The sequence below is a fragment of the Gekko japonicus genome, unplaced genomic scaffold (assembly GCF_001447785.1).
Source record: "Gekko japonicus isolate JY-2015 unplaced genomic scaffold, Gekko_japonicus_V1.1 scaffold618, whole genome shotgun sequence".
NCBI classification, from domain to species: domain Eukaryota; kingdom Metazoa; phylum Chordata; class Lepidosauria; order Squamata; family Gekkonidae; genus Gekko; species Gekko japonicus.
In genome coordinates, this window is record NW_015159726.1 from 282488 (window position 1) to 301533 (window position 19046).

Sequence of the window (19046 nt, forward strand, 5' to 3'; positions counted from 1 at the left end):
CTCTACAGAATCCACCCCCCAAAACTCCAGGTATTTCCCTCCTTAGAGCTGGCAAACCTACTTTCCCCTCAGTGCCTGTTGGTAGGCAACTATGTTTGGTCCAGTCACCTACTTTGGCCTTTGGGAGAAAACATATTGGGGCCAATCCTGATAGGGTTGCCAACTCCCGATGGGAAATTCCTGGAGATTTGAGGGATGGAGCCTGAAGAGGGTGAGGTTTGAGGAGGGGTGGGACCTCAGACAGGTACAATGCCATAGACTCCACCCTCCAAACCACTCAGTCCCTCATGGGGAACCATTGTTGCCAATCTCCAGGTGAGGGCTGGAGACCACTCAAAATTACAATTGCTCTGCAGAAGGGAGAGCGGAAGTCAGCTGAAGTCAAAGGGGCAGATAATGGTAGGTTGATGGTTACCTGCGAAGGAGATGGGGTTGCCAACTCCAGGCTGGCAAATTCCTGGGGATTTGAGGGGTGGAGCCTGAGAGGGTGGGGTTTGCGGAGGGGTGGGACATCAGACAGGTAGAATGCCATAGACTCCACCTTCCAAACCAGCCATTTCGTCCTGGGTAACAATTGTTGCCAATTTCCAGGTGAGGGCTACAGATCACTCAAAAGTACAACTGCTCTTCAGGTAGCAGAGATCAGTTCCTCTGGAGAAAACAGTGGACTCTGTCATTATACCCTGCTGAGGTCACCACAGCAAAATGACACTGTTTGCCCAAAGCCAGAGTACTCCCCCAGAGCCTCTTTCTAGATCCCGTTGTATTTATTTCCACAACGGGCTTTACTACTAGTTAGATATATTTGTCACAGCAAATATTGTCTTAGCAGAGGTATTCCTCCTTTTCTCACATGCAGCATGGACATCTAAGTGCTTTACTGTTTTTATAAGTGTCTGTACGCTATGCAGAGGCACAAATATACATAATATATCAACCTTGTTGCTCAGTAAACTTGAGGTTTTTTTGGCCATTAAAACACATTATTGACTAAAGATAACCCCAATTAACTAGGCAGGAAGAAATTTTTTTTGTATTTTTTAATGTGTGTGTGTGCATATTTGTGTGTGTGCGCCTGGAGGTAATGGCAACCTCTGGTGACTGACCCCTACTGGGGGCCTGGAGGATATTCAGAGAGGTGGCTGAGTAAAGCCTGCCCCCAACTCCCACCTCTGGTATTTCAAGGAGGTCTCCCGTCCAAGTACTTGCCAGAGCCGACCCTGCTTAACTTCCAAGATCTGACAAGACCAGGCTTCTCCGGGCTATCCAGGTCAGGGTGACAGGAAGATTTTTTAAATTACTTTTGTATGGATTAACTGATATATCACCTAAGTGATACAGCTCTAGTGTAAATTATATTACCTTTTAATTGTTTTCTGCATGGTGATTTATCCCTGAGATCTGGACTGAGCACCACCCAGAGACCTGGCTTGGATCCTTGGGTGCAGCAGCAGCTTCTCCAGTAGAACAGCTTATCCGTCTGTGAAAAAGGGGGAGGGATGTTTGTGCAGACCCTCTGTTGCAGAAGGGTAGCAGGAAAGCCCCCCCCCCCAGTCTCATGGGCCTCCCACATGTATTATCTAAAAACACCTCCCCCCTCCTATGTTTCTTAGCCGCAAATTTATGCAGACTTTTGGTGCACTCCTCTGCAGAGTTCCTCTGATCTAAATCCTTGGGCGTAGCTTGGAGTAACTCTATAGAGGGCTGTACTGTCAATGACCAATCATTCAAAAGGCTGCAATTTATGATGCTTACCCATTGAACCAGTTCAGGTTTACTTTCCAGTAAACATGCATCACATTGGGCTGAGACACCCATGTGATTAATCAACTAAGGCCCCGGTCATATGTGCGGGAAAAATGCGGGGGGGAAGCGTGGCTGTTTTCCCTGGGGCAAAATAACGCACGGTTGCGCAAGCAGACGTCCCGTGGAGGTCCCATGGAGGTCTCGTGGTTAGGGGGGAGGTGCCGATCACAGGACAATCCTGCGGCGCTGCAAAGAAGCGGGGCCGTGGGGCAAACGGGGTTGTGTGGTTTTTTAAACTAAAGTGTGCACATGCTCCGTTGGGTGCTTCTGCGCATCCGTGGAGACTTGGGGGGAAAAAACCTTTTTGCGCGGGGACATGGGCGGGCACCGGAACTACCACCGGAAACGTGATCAGACGCCCGCCCATGCCCTGCGGTTTCCAGAAACTAGTACCTCGGAGGTACTAGTTTTTTACAGCGCATCTTCGGAGTGAAGCCTCAGGTTAGCCATGGGAGCTCTACACTTCCCAGATGTGGCAGTGAGATCGCGCCCGGAAAATCTGCCTATCTTCCGTCTCTCTAGCGTGCCTAATGCTCTGTGTGACCGCAGCCATAGACTATTTTACAAAAGTAGCTCTAATTTTTATAGTTATACGTTTATTTATTCATCCCACCTCTCACCCCGTCAAAGGGGGCCCAAGACAGCTTATTACCTATCTAGGTTTGCCACCTTCCATGTGGAGCCTGGAGCTCCCCCAGAATTATAGCTGATCTACAGAGATCAGTTCCCCAGGAGGAAATGGCAGCTTCGGAATGTGTTTTGTATGTCATCACTCCCCTGCTGAGCCCTCCCCAAATTCCACCCTTCCCAGGGGATGCTCCCTAATCTCTAGGAATGTCCCACATCAGAGTTGGCAACTCAGTTCATTTACTTATTTTCTTTAGATTTACTACTGGTTAGCAGTTCGGTCAGTCTACGTTGCAGTTTCCTGTTGTTGCCCAGATAAACGAGATCTCCATCTTTATTTAATCACTTTCTTCAGCTGCTGACCAAACACCACATGTGTTGGACTGAGCCTTTGTTTTGAGCCTTAAAGCATCAAGGCCACACGGTGGCAGCATCTGTTCGTCAGTGACACTCTTCATCTTCCCACTGCTTTATTTGTGCAACTCTCCCCAACTGTGAATTATAATTGATGAAGCCTATAATTACTGAGGAAGATTCAGTTATTGTGTCCCTACGTCTCTCGCTTACAGACATATATGTTAAAAAAAAATTAAATGGGAGAAAATAGAAAGGCAGTTTGTGCACCCCCCCCAATGTTCCCTCTAAGCTGTGGAGTCTTGTGAGCAAAAATTCTGCTTTGTGAACTACTGGCATTAAAGTTGCGAGCGACTGGTTTGGCTACTGCATAAATTAGTTTGCTCTGGAGACATCCTTCCTGAGCTAAGACAAGAATGTGTGAGCCAGAGGCTAAAAAGCTGTGAGCTAGCTCACACTAACTCAGCTTAGAGGGAACACTGCCCCCCACTGCTCAATGAAACAGCAGCATCACCAAGAAGACAGAAAGGCAGGCATAAATTATACAGCCCATGAGACATATGCATCCTTTCATGTGCAGGTCTGTTGGAATCCTAAAAATCCTGTTTTCATTTTAAAAATACACAAAAGCTTCTAGCTGACTGGGGGGTGGGGTCGTCGTCAAAGCAAATAAGTCCTATGGTAAACGGAGGGCATTTTTATTAAAATAACAGAGCTATGCCCTGACCAGGATAGCCTAGGCTAGCTTGATCTTAGAAGCTAAGCAGGGTCGGCCCTGGCTAGTATTTGGATGAGAGACCCCCCAAAAGGAGTACCAGGGTCATGATGAAGAGGCAGGCAAGTCTCCTTGCCTTGAAAACCCTACAGGGCTGCCACAAATTGGAGGGGAGGGGCCTCAGCACGGTACAGTGCCATAGAGTCCACCCTCCAAAGCAGCCATTTTCTCTGGGAGAACTCTGTCATCTGGAGATCAATTGTAATACCGGGAAATCTCCAGGCCTCACCTGGACACTGGCAATCTGAGCGCCTTTCTCCAATGTGGCACCTGCCACATGTTTCAGAAAAGTGGGGAAGGCCTTTGCCCCGTGGGGCTTGTGGGTGACAGGTGGTTTCCGGTGGAACAGGTAAACTGTGAACCTCCCTGAGATCCTGGCCTGCTTTCTGATTTGGATTGTACTTAAACAAATTGGCAACCCTTGGTAAAGATAAAGCAGTACCTGGCAAGAGCTAAGTAGTAGATTGCATTCTCCCTTGGAGTTCTTCCACTGTGTTCTGAGAATGACTCCAAAGAAGGGTTTAGCAGAAACTTTGCATCAGGGATGGAATAATAGTGAGGAGGCTTGAGGATCGAAATAGGGGGCAGAGGAACTCTTGCTAAGCACATATTTTGGTCCATATTTTCTTCATTGCCAAGAGTCACAGTCTTCTTTCTGCTTCTCTTTTTCTGCTGACGTCTGTTTGTGCTCTTGTTTGCGTCTCCCAGTGGAGGTAATTTGAGACTCAGCCCTTCTTGGTCCCCTTCTGAAGCCTTGGAGCAACACGCCCCCTGCCTGCGTTGGAAGGGATTATTTAAATTCAGCCTTTTGCTGCTGGTATCCTTGACCATGGCTTGATAAAAGCCCTTTGAAGTCATTTTTGGTTTTGTGAAACCATCCACAAGGACAACATCTCCAACTCGTGTCCTGAAGACGGCAGTCTGGTTGTGTCGCTTTATCCGACGGATGTTATTTTGAGCCTTCAGAAGCCACAGTTTTAACTTAATGTAGATTTTCGTGGGAAGGGAAAAATTGGGGTAAGAAACCACCGACCACATCTTGGTGACTAAGTACAATACACAATCCTTATGTTTATATTGGATACATAATTGCAGTGGAGTTTGCCCTGTAGAGTTTTGGCACTCAAGACACAGGATGCTATAATTAACGAAAGCTTTCAGCATCATGAGTTGGCCAGCTTCGGCGGCCGCGTGGACCGGACACTTAGCTACGTCTGGATGGTGGTTGCCTTGACACCACTCACGATAGGGGTGGACGCCGACTGCGTCAGTGGGTCTTGCTCCCTGTTTCAGGAGCCAGGCTGAAAGCTGAAGGTGTCCAAAAAAGGCTGCCATATAAAGGGCTACCCTCTTTTGATAACTGAAAGAGAGATGGAACATGACGAGTAAGTCAGCTTAAAAAAAAAAAAATCTTCAGCAAAACTACACCTTAAAAAGCACACATACAGTGTTGTCTCCACTTTTCCCAATGGCCCCAGAGGCATTTGGATAAATAATAGCTTTACATCAATGAAATCTCTCTTCGCAAAGGTATCATAGATACATGGGAGATGAAGCTTTGGGATAGCTGATGAGATCCAAGGGCTTAGGACATTCTGCATAGAAGAAATGCCGGGTTTCAGGAGTCATAGACCAGGTAAATTCACTCTCCTGGCAGGGATCTATTCTATTAGGAAAAATGAAGAGAGCAACAGTGCTCAAACATGCATGTCTTCCCATCCTGCATTAAATAAAAATGGTGGATAACATTGTAGTGACTTGCAGCCACCGAAGATACACTTGGGAAGCAGGAAAAAACAAGTCTTTGCTGATGCACTGAAGAAGAGAAGAAGAGTTGGGTTTTATAGATAGGGACTCTGGGCAAGTGATGCTCTGTCATCTTGGTGCTTGGGGGGGTCAAAAGTGGGAGGGCTTCTAATGTCCTGGCCCCACTGGTGGACCTCCTGATGGCACCTGGTATTTCTGGCCACTGTGTGATACAGAGTGTTGGACTGGATGGGCCTTTGGCCTGATCCAACATTGGCATCTCTTATGTTCTTATGTTCTTATACCCCACTTTTCTCTACCGGAAGGAGTCTCAAAGCAGCTTACAATCGCCTTCCCTTCCTCTCCTTACAACAGACACACTGTGATGTAGGTGGGGCTGAGAGAGTTCTGAGAGAGCCGTGACTGGCCCAAGGGCACCCAGCAGCAGGCTCTGTGTGGAGAGTGGGGAATCAAGCCCAGTTCTCCAGATCAGAGTCTGCTGCTCTTAACCGCAACACCATGCACTGATAGTTATCCAGTGGTAAAAGGAGACATGGTAGAGTCTGCATACATTTCTCCGGACAGATACTGGCAGGCAAAACGATGGCAGTGCTATACAAGCACCACATCGATTCACAGTTGTAAATGTAACATCTGACAGAACTGTGGGACATATGCTTCAACCAAGCCTACTAGAGGGGTATTTCATAATAATATCCAGTGGACACAAAAGAGAAACCTCTGAAGACTTGTCAAGGAGGAGGGATCCCATTTCGCTCCTTCCCACTAACACCCCCCCACCCCAATATCTGGCTCTTGCTTGCCTCCGCTCCCACCCTGTGTTCCCCTGTCCTGGAATGACTCCCTCTGCCTCCTGACCATTCTGGCTCACTTACTTGGTCTTTGCAGTCCCTGCTTGACTGCCCACTCCACCCCCCTGCCCCCCCCCCAACACCATCCCATGGAGATCAAGGCAGTGCAGTCTATAGCTCTCCTCCACCACCTGTTCCTGGCTGCGTTGGCCGCTTGTGCTCCAAGTTATTTTTTGGGGGGGAAATCTTTACATGCTATTAACTTGGGGTGCAGATACCCCCCATATTAGGGCTTTTGGTAATTTTAGAAAGATTTTTCTGAAAACCTGGGTATTTCCCCCACTATTGCAGAATTCTATACTATAGCAATGGCCGACCCCACGTCCAGATTTACGTATCTGTATTGAGGTCAGCCCTTAACTATTAGATGTACATATTTAGGTGTGTAAAGACAGCAATCAGTAGATTCTTTGGGCTGTAAAACCTACCCATTACTGCTTTGTACATCAAGCTCCACTTACGTACATGAGCTTTGTTTTAGTGTGGGGGGGGGGGCTGTAATCCACTGTTGGGAACATGTCCATTTGTCTGAGCAGCACTTTACATGAGAGTGTCAAAGTCATTGTCTAACGTAGGCCAAGCAGGCACAGACTTTCATAAGACCCATTTTGGAACAGAAGTGCTCAGTCTAAAAAGGGAAAATATATTTTCAAGGGTTAGATGATGAGTCACCATACTTGACTACTGGTTTTTCCATTGATAGATAGTGCTGGACCTTGTGTTTGTTTCCTAAGAGACATCCAGTGAGGAATTCTTTCCATCCATCCCAAACATCCAGATGAAGTAAAGTACCTGCCAACAGAAAGTTACAATCATTCAGCTCAGTTTCTAATTTTATTAGGGATATCATTTACACAGTCATGAAACTAGGGTTGCCAAGTTGAATATCCTAACCGGCGGGGGAGCGTTGCCGGGCTCTGGGAGCTCTCCTCCGATGTGCGCGCACACGCCGCCAGTACGCCCCGGAAGTGACGTGCGATGTCGGTCACGTTGGGGGCGTGGCCCCAATTGTCGGAGGGAAAACCATAGAGTTTTCCCTCCAACGATCGGGGCCACGCCCCCAACGTGATTGATGTGGTTGTGTCACCTCCGGTGACGCAGCCACACTGTGCTTTGGGGGGGCGGAGTTCCCCCCGGGGCCCGATTCAGCGGCGGCGGAAATCGGGCCTCCAAAGCGGGGGTTTACCCGCCCCCACTTGGCAGCCCTACATGAACCCCTCGGCTCAGTAATATGGCAAAATATAGTGCCAGCCAGCCAAGATGAAAACCATTTGGCATATTGGAATGTTTCCCTAAGTAAAAATTATGGCTTAGACGGAGTCCAAGTGAAGTAAAGCTGGTGGCAGAATAGGACCTCTCCTTCCTGCAGTAGCTCACTAAGCACACCCTCCCCCCTTCTACTGTCCAGACCTCGGTGGTCCAGGCTACCCTGATCTTGTTGCTTTGAAGCTAAGCAAGGTCAGCCCTGGCTAGTATTGGGATGGGAGATGTCCAAGGAATCCCAGGGTCATGACATGGAGACAGGCAATGGCAAACCACCTCTGTGCCTTGCCTTGAAAACCCCACGGCAGGGAACCCCAACCTTTTTGAGCCTGCGGGCACTTTTGGAATTCTGACACAGGGTGGTGGGTGCAACCACAAAATGGCTGCCACAAAATGAAAACTACAGGGGGCGGGACCAGCCACAAAATGGCTGTTGCAGCTTTCCTTCACCCATAGAGTAAAGACCCTTGTGCTACGTTGGCAGCTGCTGCAAAAGCAACATTTTTTAAAAAACTGCACAATCTATCAAGTCTCCAGCAACCAGTCAAAACCATTCCTGAGCAACAGCCCCACCTGGCCCCACCCACTCCCTAAAAACACTTGGTGAGCACCAGAAAAGGTGTCAGCGGGCGCCATGTTGGGGACTCCTGCCTTATGGGGTCGCCGTAAATAGGCTGTGACTTGATGGCATTTTCCACCACCACCACTTCTACTCATGGTGGTCAAGGGCCCTTAGAGAACTGTGTGGGTGGCAAAGTGGGGGCCTGCCATGTGAGGAGAGAAATAGGCTTGCCAAGTCCCCCCGGGGGGGCAGTAGGACTGCCAAATGCCCCCGGGGGGCGGATTTCCCCCCACTTTCAAGCCCCGAAAACTCTTTGTTTTCCCCTCAAATGGCGTGGCCCCACCCCCAGCGTGCGACGTCACTTCCGGGTGATGTGCACGCACGCACACAACAGACACCGGCCGGGAGCCCCCCGCTCCCAACCGATTCACATTTGGCAACCCTGGGGGGCGGGGAAACCCTCACCCCAGAGGCCCGTTCCCCGCCGCCGGCAGATCGGGCCACGGGGGGAACCCCAACCCGATGTGCGCATCACCAGCGGCGTGTGCGTGCTTTGCGCGCGCGCTCCAGTTGCTGTGCGGGAGTCCCCCGCTGCGGCTGAAGAAACGACTTGGCAACCCTAGGGAGAAATCAGCAAAAATTGCCCTTTCCTCCTCTGGCAATGGAAAGTCCATTACATTGGTGAAACAGGGATGCCAGCTCTGGGCTGGGAAATACTTGGAGATTTGGGTGTGGAGCCTGGGGGGGGGGGGGACCTCAGCAGGGTATAATGCCATAGAGTCCAACCTGCAAAGCCACCATTTTCTCCATTTTTCTACAATTGATCTCTGTAGTCTGTAGTCTGGAGATCAATTGTAATACTGGGAGGTCTCCAGGCCACACCTGGACATTGGCAACCCTAGTGAAAACAGCTCCTTTGGGTCCAAACCCATAACAATTTCTTAATTTCAGATGGTTCTAGGAACAACTAGAGGGTCCAAGCTATCTTGGAAATCGATAAAATAGATAAACAGTCATACCTATATCTAACTGATAATCACTCAAGGTATTGCAGTCATACATCTCTCTGCCCTCTGGAGTCCTGAGACAATAAACACTGTTTGGAAAGCCACACTTCAGAGTCACCAGGGTTTTCAGCTGGGAAACCTTTTCTGAAAGAAGATAAATCTTTCCCATAATGGGCACTTTTTCATGGGTGACAGTATTGTAGACATAGAAAACTGGTTTATCTTCTTCCTGGAAGGAAACCCCAACAATTAAGCACTTCTTTATTGATTTTAAAAAATTCTGTCCCACTGAACAAAACAAGACAACTCAAAACAAATCCTTAAAAATAGCTTTTTTAAAAGCATGTAAACAAAACATTTGAAACACTTTAAACATTACCCATATCATAAAATGGAGAAGATATAAAAATTTTAACTCTGAAAACTAGGAGCAAGAAAAAATAAAAACATGGCAAGAGGGTAAGAATCCACACATACACCCAACTAAAACAGTCTTCAAGGGCAGCCCCAGGTACACTGCATTGCAGTAATCTAACCTGAATGTGATCAGAGCATGGATAACTGCTGGTAAATTATGCAGAATACTGGTGCTGCACACTTGGACATCTATTGTCTTTCTATGAAATGTGGTCCAGTAATCCAGATTCCAGCCTAGGGGTAGAGATTGCCAGTTTTGTTCTTAAATGGATGTAGTCTACTATGTTCGGGATGGGGGTGGGGCGGAGTTCCAAATCAATGGGAATTTTTTTTTCTGAGCATGTTTAAAAGGCAAATGGAATGGAGCTGGTAAAAAGGTGTCAGGGATATGATGCTGTTTGGGAATATTTGTAGCATTCCCTTACTTCTAGCAGAGGATCAGACTGCCCAGCAAGATGGTTAGAGTAGTTACAAAATAAAACAACAGTACTGCACTACTCAAAAGAAGCAGTAAATACCAGGGGAGCCTCTAAAGTACACTGTAGCATTACAGCTGGGACTGCAAACTTTATGTTGGGAAGTTCCTGGACATCTGGCAGTAGAAAAAGAAGAGATTGGATTTATACCCTGTCCCTCACTACCCAAAGGAGTCTCAGAGCGGTTTACAATCTCCTTTCTCCTCCCCACAACAGACACCCTGTGAGGTAGGTGGGGCTGAGAGAGCTCTTCCAAGAATTGCTCTTGAGAGAACAGCTCTGAGAGAACAGTGACTGACCCAAGGTCATGCCAGCAGCTGCATGTGGAGGAGTGGGGAATCAGACATGGTTTTCCCAGATTAGAGATTGGGGAGGGGAGGGACCTCAGTGGGGTAATGCCATAGAGTTCCCCCACTAAAGCACCCCTTTTGTCCAGGAGAACTGATGACTGCATTTTGGAGGCTGGAAAGCCTCCTTACATAGCGCCCCTCGGCAGAGAAAAAGGATCAGAGTAAAGGGTGGCCTGGGCTACGGAGGGGCCCTGACTCCATTGCCTGCTCCATCGCCACTTTTGTGCAACCACTGCAAGAAAGGGGGAGGAGGCAGCAGGGAGAGTGGAGTAGGGGCAAATGGATGTGATGCTGCCTGGTCCCACGCTGCTTGTTGGTGCTACCATGGCAGAGAAACATTTTGCTAGGGCTGCCAGCCTCCAGGTGGCCAAAACCTAAGCAAAAATGCCATGGGCAATAACGAAAACCAATTCACAAAATATACATTAGTAAGTGCAAAACATATAAAGTCCAATAAAGTCACAATATCAACATTCAAAATGCATATTGCATAAAAAACATCCATTCCAAAACAATCCATACCACAAATATTGCTTCAGCTTCAGTGCTTGAGGTGAAATTGTGATGATTGTATTGAATTCTCTGGATGTATGTATTGTTCCTGCACTCTCTTCTGAAAAAGCGATCTGTGAAACGATTTTTAAGTCTATGGCATCATCAAGGAGGAACGCTCACATCCTTACAGTGGCAAGAACTATGCACACAAGCACTTTATTCTTATTACAAACTTAGTTCATATTAATTAGTGCTAGGGATTGCTTTGGAATGGATTTGGACTTCTCTATGCAATATGCATTTTGAAAGTTGATATTGTGACTTTATTGGACTGTATCGGTTTTCGTTACTGTCCATAGCATCTTTGCTTAGATTCTGATCTTTTCCCGTGGTTCTCCCTGGTTGTAATCTCCAGGTGGTGGCTGGAGATCTCATGGGATTGCAACTGATCTCCAGGTGACAGAGATAAATTCACCTGGAGCAAATGGCCACTTCAGAAGGTAGACTGTATGCTATTATACCCCATAGCGGTCTCTTCCCTCCTCAAACCCCACCCTCCCCATGTTTTACCCCAAAAACATCCAGGTATTTCCCAACTTGGAGCTGGCAACCTTAATTTCTGTGCTCTGCATCTAGAAGCAGCCACGCTCATTGATAAATTGGATTTACAGTACCATCCGAATTCCATGGAAGCCAATAGGCTTAGGAGAGGGTAACTTTGCTAAGGATGGCAGCATTCGACTCAGTAATCTTATCTATAAAATGTGAACAAAAGGGAGCTACCTCACAGACCACAGTTGTTCACAGAGAAAGAAGATCTTGCAGCACACTTTACGCTATAAAGAAGTGCAGAAACAATAAAAATGGTTTTCCAGATAACGGTGCATGGTTGTTTTATTTTTATTATTGTAATCATCATTATTTTAAACAGGCATATGCGGCATTTTCGAAAGGTAAGGGCGCTTCACAAATATAACAGTACATCCAGCTCTATTCTCTTTCTCGGGAAACTGGTCCCACTTGAGTCATAAAAATGCCAAGGATGGCAGCTCTCTGGCTTCTGTTCCTGGTTTTCATGGTCTGTGGCTTTAGCAAGGCTATCCCAGCAACAATAATAATCCTAGCTATCTAATTCTAGAATGTAGAAAACAAAGTACACAAGGATGAATAACGTCCTGTTTCTGTCTGGATAAGGCACAACCAAGCTGTGTCTCGGCATTTCCCGTATCAGCTTCAAAGAGGGGCCAGGCCTATTACCTCAGAAAAGGGTCTGCCTGGCTACTTGTGTTCTGATTAGTGGCTCTACATTTGGTTACCAGTCAGTTGGACTGAAATAGCTCTCACAGTGGGGCACAATAATCCCCCCTCCTTTGAGAAGTAAGTTGTGGCACAGTTAGATAAATCATATGCTAGACATTTTCCTTGCCAGTGAAGATCCATTTCTATAGAATGTAGATGTCAAGGTAGACTGAAACCGTGGTTATTCCTTGGTAAAGGAGACAAATAGTTTTTATCTGGTTTGTATCCTGCTGTTTTTTACAAGGCGTTGAGGTAAGGTTGCCAACCTCGAGGTAGTGGCTAGAAATCTCCCACTATTACAACTGATCTCCAGGTGACAGAGATCACTTTACCTGGAGAAAACGGCCACTTTGGAAGGTGGATTCTGTGGCACCGGAGTCCCTCCTCTCCCCAAACCCCACCCTCCTCAGGCTCTACTCCCAAAATCTCCAGGTATTTCCAAACATAAGAGCCCTGCTGGATCCAACCAGTGGGTCCACCTAGTCCAGCATCCTGTCTCACAGAGTGGCCTACGAGTTCTTCTGGAGGGCCAACAATGGGGCATAGAGGTTGAAGCCTTCGCCTGATGTTGCCGCCTGATTCTGGGATTCAGAGGCTTAGTGCCTCTGAACGTGAAGGTTCCCCTCCGTCACCATGGCTAGTAGCCACTGATAGACTTATCCTCCACAAATCTATCTAAACCCCTTTTAAAGCTGTTTATTCCTGTGGCCATCACTACATCCTCTGGCAGTGAATTCCACATTTTAAACTCTGTGTAAAGAAGGAGCTGGAAGCCCTAAGTTTAGGACAGTGTTAAAGGACACTCCAGTTTTATCCTCAAAACAACCCTGCGAGGAAATAGGCTAGGCTCCAAGAGAGTACGAGTCAGGTAAGGCTAAGCATCGTGGCTGAGCAAAGATCTGAAATTAGGTCCCTGGCCCTAAGTCCATCTGCTGTCCCACATATTGAATTTTAAAGCTGAATTCCCATACTCCCCCTCACATTTGATAGTATATTGCCAGAAAATTAAGTGTGTAGGACGTTATGCTATAAATTATTGGTTGTCTGACAAATGGTAGAAGGAAGAGTTAAATGCATGTTGCTGCTGAATTCCACTGGCCCAGAATCCTTCTGTGTAATCTGTGATTGAGATGTAGAGGACTAGTTAGCCACAATGTGCTTAAAGGAGGGAAGGAGAAATAGGTGAATCATCTGAATCAGTGATTATTGCTTTTTAGGCCATGGTTTTTAACTAGCTCGGAAGGGCCACGGTGGCTCAGAGGTTAAGATGCTGAGCTGCAGACTGGAAAGTCTGTAGTTTGGCAGTTCGAGACCCTAGTGCCGCGTGATGGAGTGAGCTCCAGTCTCTGGCCCCAGCTCCTGTCAACCTAGCAGTTCAAAAGCAAGAAATTGCAAGTAGATAAATAGGTACTGCCTTGGTGGGAAGGTAACAGTGTTCCGTGCACATCAGTGTTTAGTCAGGCTGGCCACATGACCATGGAGAAGTCTTTCGACAGTACTGGCTCTTCGGCTTGAAAACAAAGATGAGCACCGCCCCCTAGAGTCGGATTCAACTGGTTTTCGAGCAAGGGGAACCTTTACCTTTACTTTTAAGTAGCTCACTCTAGTGTTATGCTGTGATTTTTATGAGACCTGCTCTAGAATTATTGTTTCAAGTCTACAGTTTGAAGGAAGGAAAAGATCCAAGACAACTGAAACATGTCAGGAGTAATGGGTCTCCTCATAAATGGGTTCAATAAAGCAGCAACCTGATTCCCATTTACTTGGCATCATCCCAATAAACTCAAATTGGACTTCCGAAAAAACATGCCTGGGATCAGGCTGAACATGTGCTTTCAGCTATTGTGTTCCTGAGTCAAACTATAATTCTATCAAGGTCAGTATTGTCTGCTAGGATTACCACCCACCATTCACTTGCTGTCCCCACTGCCACTTGGCATGGTGGCTAGGGAAAAATTAGGGGTAAAGAATAGTCACACTAATGGCATCAATGGGGAAAGAATCACTGTGCCAATAGTAAAACCATAGAGTTCAGGGGGTTCCTAGAACATCAGTCTAATATGGTGACATCACTTCTAGGTTTGCACTGGAAGTGATGCTGGGCCACTGACTTTGCCCACACCCTCTCCCACCACTGTCTGGCAACACTATCTCTTGTTGGAAGTGAAGGCCTTTTCACTGTCTCTTAGCCTCAGACTTCAGAGGGGGACTATAGAGAGTCCCATCTACCTCCAGCCCAGTTTTCAATCACTGGACTGTCATCATCATCAAACTGCTCCCTCTCGTCCCCCCTGCTCTGAAGATAAGTGGTTTCATTTATGATTTTTTTTGAATATATTGATATTCCATGAATTCCCAGCTTTCATTTGAAAAAATGTCTCTAGCCTCCACCCTCACGGAGATATGCCTTTTCCCTTATATCTCTGTGAGGGAAGGAACTATAGTATATTGATATATCCATGTTTTAGTGACTTTTTAAAAAAATGCAGCCATGATATTGATATACAGATACAAGGACGCGCAAAAAATTAAGAAGTAGGGGGTGCGATGATGATAACAGCACCCTCCCTTGAAATCCTGATTATCTACAGCATGTGTGGAAGAGAATGAACTGACTCCACAACGGTGAAAATGCAGAAGGTGGGCAGACCAAACCAATTCCAGTGCTTGTGGATCAACTCCCAAGAAAATCAGGAGTCAATTGAATATATGGAAAAGTCATGACCCTTCCCCCAAATCAGTGTCAATTGCTGCAGCCGGCAGAAAAGGAGATTAAGCAAGGGAACTGGCTGAGAATTAGAGCTGGAGGCGCAGCATCTTTCTTAGTGCTTCAGTCATAGATACATTCTAAAAGCAGAGTCTTGTCTTTAAATAAGCTTATTAATTGGATTTGTCCTCACTATTATAGAAATCTTTCCTTCTGCAGATTCAGTTTCTGTTGAGAAGTACTATGCTATCCTTTAAAAGACATTTTAAAAAAAGAACTTTAGAAGTTTCTGGAAAAGAAAAGGTAAGGCTAAGAATTCATTAATACTGTCTTAACACCTTTCTGCAGTCATTATCTGAAGGTTACCAGTCTCAGGCTAAGGTCAGATGCTTTTGATTACTGCTGAGTACTGCTACCACAAAGGCTATAATTTAGAGACAGAAAACCACATGCACAGAAAATTTATCTGCTTAATTAGGCAGCATGGTGGTGGTGTTTGAAAAAAAGAACTGTACAGTACCTTAATAACACATTTAATTGTGGAAGACACTGATATTCCTACATCAGCAAGAATCCAGCTGTCCTTGAGAACTGCTCCCGCATATATCAACTCCAAATATCTCCTGCCTTGTTTATCTTCAGAGACAGGTACATGAAAATAATCCTTAAGAAAACAAAATGCAATTGATGATTCTTCTGAAATAATAAGAAGCAAATATTCAGGGTAAATAACCAGTTAGAATTCCAGTCCATACCCGTTACCTCAATAAACTCCATGATCAAAAGACAGTATAGAGTGAGGTTCAGTTAGTCTGGATGTGTGGGATTGTTGATGCTTGCCTACAATGGTTAAGACCCACCTGTTTCCATAAGCATTTTATGCAAAAGGCTATATAGGTTTTCGTTCAGCGTCTTTTTCACGTTATGCAAAACGGTCCTAATTCTCACTACTCCAAAGGAAGTACATTTACAGGGAAGAGCAGGGGCAATTCATATTATTGTTTTTTTATGTGATGAGTTACCATATGACCATTTTATGACTAATCCAGAGTGTGATCACATTTTGACTCTTTATATCCTGGTGAAACCACTCTTGATGTTATCTTGTTGAGTGCCATCAGGTCACTTCTGACTTATCCCAACCCTATGAATGAATGACCTCAAAAATGCCTTATTGTTAACAGTGTTGCTCAAGGCTTGCTTATTGAAGGCCCTGGCTTCCTTGATTGAGTCAATCCATCTCATGTTGGGTCTTCCTCTTTTCCTGCTGCCTTCAACTTTTCCTACCGTTATTGTCTTTTCCAGGGACACTTGTCTTCTCATAATGTGACCAATGTATGATAGCCCCCATTTAGCCATTTTAGCTTAGTTCAGGCTTGATTTGATCTACAGCCTATTTGTCTTTTTGATGGCCCATGGTATCCGTAGAACTCTCCTCCAACGTCACATTTCAAATGATGTTATCTTAAGTGAATCAACAAACTCACCAAATGTTCTTCTATTGTGTTTAAAGATCAGGCTGTCAAAACAATAGCATCAAATTAATCAGGAATATATCTATGGAGTGTCAGTGATCAGGTGCCCCACCCCCCCAAGGATATTTCAGGTCCCACTCTGAATGTTCAGCTTTCATTTAAGAAAAGAAAGAGGTCAGCCTCTACTAATTTGAAAGTCTTTTCACGCTGAGGTTTTCCCACTGATTGTGGACCTGCAGTGGTTTTTCTCTGAGGCTGTGGTCACACAGCAAGGTAATTGCGACTTGTTCCCAGCATAAATTTAATCGGGAATATTTTGTTTCGGGTTGGGATGATCACACATCCCTCCCCGAACCGCAAGCATTCAGCGAGGAGGCTCTGGGCACTGTCTAGATGCAGCCGGCCCCTCTGTCCGTAGCCCGCTCGCTTGCCAGCCCATCCAGCACTTCCTTCCCTGCCCGCCCACCTCCCCTCCCCAGCAATGTTCCACGCCACCAGCCCAATGCTGCTGGCAAGCTGGGCGCGCTTCAGGCTCCCTCCCTCCTAACGCTACCGTTGGGTAGGGCGGGGTATAAGTCCCAAAATAAATAAATAAATAAATAAAATAAAGCCCTGCCAGTGCTTCCTTCCCCGCTCGCCAGCTTCCTCCCCCAGCAACTTTCCATGCCGCCTCTGGCTGCCCAACGCTGCTAGCAAGCTGGGCAAGCTCCCCAGCGCTGGGGGCTCCCTCCCTCCTAACACCGCATCGGGGACTCCTGGCAGGACCACGAGCTCTGCGCTGGATGTGCACTTGAATGTTTAAATATAGAATTTATTCAGCGCGGGATTGCTCATGCGTTCAAAGGTGGAGGCTGGAAAAAAACAAAACCTCATAGTGCAAAGAAAGGTCAGACCGCCCTAATTGCAATCATTGCGAGAGATGGCTGTCCAGATCGGTGAAATTGTAGATTCAAAGCGCAAATATCTGGAAAGTACTTGATTCTCCCAGTCCAGGAAAACGCAGCAGAGAACCAGGAGGATTGCGCAAGTGCGCCCAGTTTGGGGCGGGAGGCAGATTGGCCCATCTGATCAGCAAATTTAAATGTGAGAGGGAACAGCAGTGAAACCCGATCAAAACAACCGTGTGACCACATCCAGAGCCTCTCATGTCCTCATTTTACATTTGTTTATAGCTTCTTTCCTGCCAACCTAGCAGTTCAAAAGCACGAAATTGCAAGTAGATAAATAGGTACCACTTCGGTGGGAAGGTAACAGCGCTCCGTGCGCCTTGGTGTTTAGTCATGCTGGCTACATGACCATGGAAACGTCTTCGGACAGTGCTGGCTTTGAAATGGAGATGAGCACCGCAACCCTAGAGTTGGAGTCGACTGGCTTTCGAGCAAGGGAACCTTTACCTTTACTTTATAGCTTCTTTGTAGTTTTCCCCATGCTTTCTCAAATTAGATCACAGGCAGTTTGAGCAAGCATGGAGAAATGGCAAAGATATAATGGAAGGGGGGGGAAAAGGGAAAATGAGGATTCAAGGAAGCTCAGAGAAAAACTGCTGCAAGTTGGCACCTAAACCACAGGAATATCTATGTGTGAAAAGATCTGCATTTCAGCAATATAAGAGGAAGCTTGGATGTCATTAAATTGTTCCATTAAAAGGTAAACCTGCTTCAGACCTTCAGGATTCTGTTCACTGAGGGAAAAGTGACAAGTCCTTGGGGATTTCCTTTTTAATTTTACTAATATGTCATTTGATTAAAGTTATTTATTTAAGGATATTTCTGTGCTCCCTCTTCAAAGTCCTGCTTGAGGCACTTTACAATTAAAATAATAAATTATCAATATAAAAACAACAAGCCATTAAAACAAGACCAGGGACATAAACAGCATAAGGCTGTCCATAAAACAGACCTCACCATTACAAAGCTGGAAAGATAAACCCCCCCCCCCAATTAAAAGCCTGGGTAAAAATAGATATTTTGACTGGGTGCCAGGGGACCCTTAAGGAGGAGAGTGTTCCAAAGGTAAGATGGCACCACAGAAAATGCTTCGTCACTAATCTCCACAGCAGCCCAAATAGCTCAGCTTGGCCTGAATTCATCAGAGTTTGGGAACTAAGCAGGATTGGCCAGAAGTTGGTCAGAAGTTGGATGGGACCAGGGAAGACTACCAATGTTCCCTCTAAGCTGTGCAGTCTTGTGAGCAAAAATTCGACTTTGTGAGCTCCTGGCATTAAAGTTGTGAGCGAGCAGTTTGGCTACAGCATAAATCAGTTTGCTCTGGAGCCATCCTTCCTGAGCGAAGACAAAAATGTGTGAGCCGGAGGCTAAAAAACTGTGAGCTGGCTCATACTAACTCAGCTTAGAGGGAACACTGAAGACTACCCAGATGAAAGCAGTGGCAAACCACCTCTCCTTGTCCCTTGCCTCAAACAACCCATGATCAGGGTTGTCATCAGTTGGCTGGGACTTGACAGCACATTCTTTTTCTTCTAGTCACTCACCACCTGTCTCACCTCTGAGGAAGAGAGGGCAGGGCTTGGGAGGCAGATCATACCTGGCAGATCAGACGGTATGGAAGGAGACAGTCCTCTACGTGTTCATACTGGCCCCAAACCATTTAACAACTTAAATAACTTCAAACATATTGAACTGTCTGTACTCAGGCCTTTGCTATTTATACATCAATTTAAGATGCCACAAAGTTTCTGGTTATGAGTTTGGTAGTAATGTTTTTAAAGAATCTTTTTGTACCAATTCCTGGAACCAAAGGGTTTAGCTAAGCCTCAAGCAGAATAAAAATCCCAGTTATTTTACAATATGCAGTC

General features: G+C 46.2%; 1 protein-coding gene across 1 annotated transcript in view; it reads right to left on the bottom strand.

The window, feature by feature from the left end:
• ANKUB1 (ankyrin repeat and ubiquitin domain containing 1) overlaps window positions 1-19046 on the bottom strand; it is a 32326-nt gene that overhangs the window by 12834 nt on the left and 446 nt on the right. The window contains exons 2-5 of the mRNA XM_015423697.1: window positions 15277-15420; window positions 9025-9241; window positions 6858-6972; window positions 4005-4922 (exon numbers count right to left, since the gene is read on the bottom strand). Of these exons, the coding sequence (XP_015279183.1) occupies window positions 4005-4922; window positions 6858-6972; window positions 9025-9241; window positions 15277-15420 (1394 nt within the window). The remainder of the gene's footprint in view (window positions 1-4004; window positions 4923-6857; window positions 6973-9024; window positions 9242-15276; window positions 15421-19046) is intronic.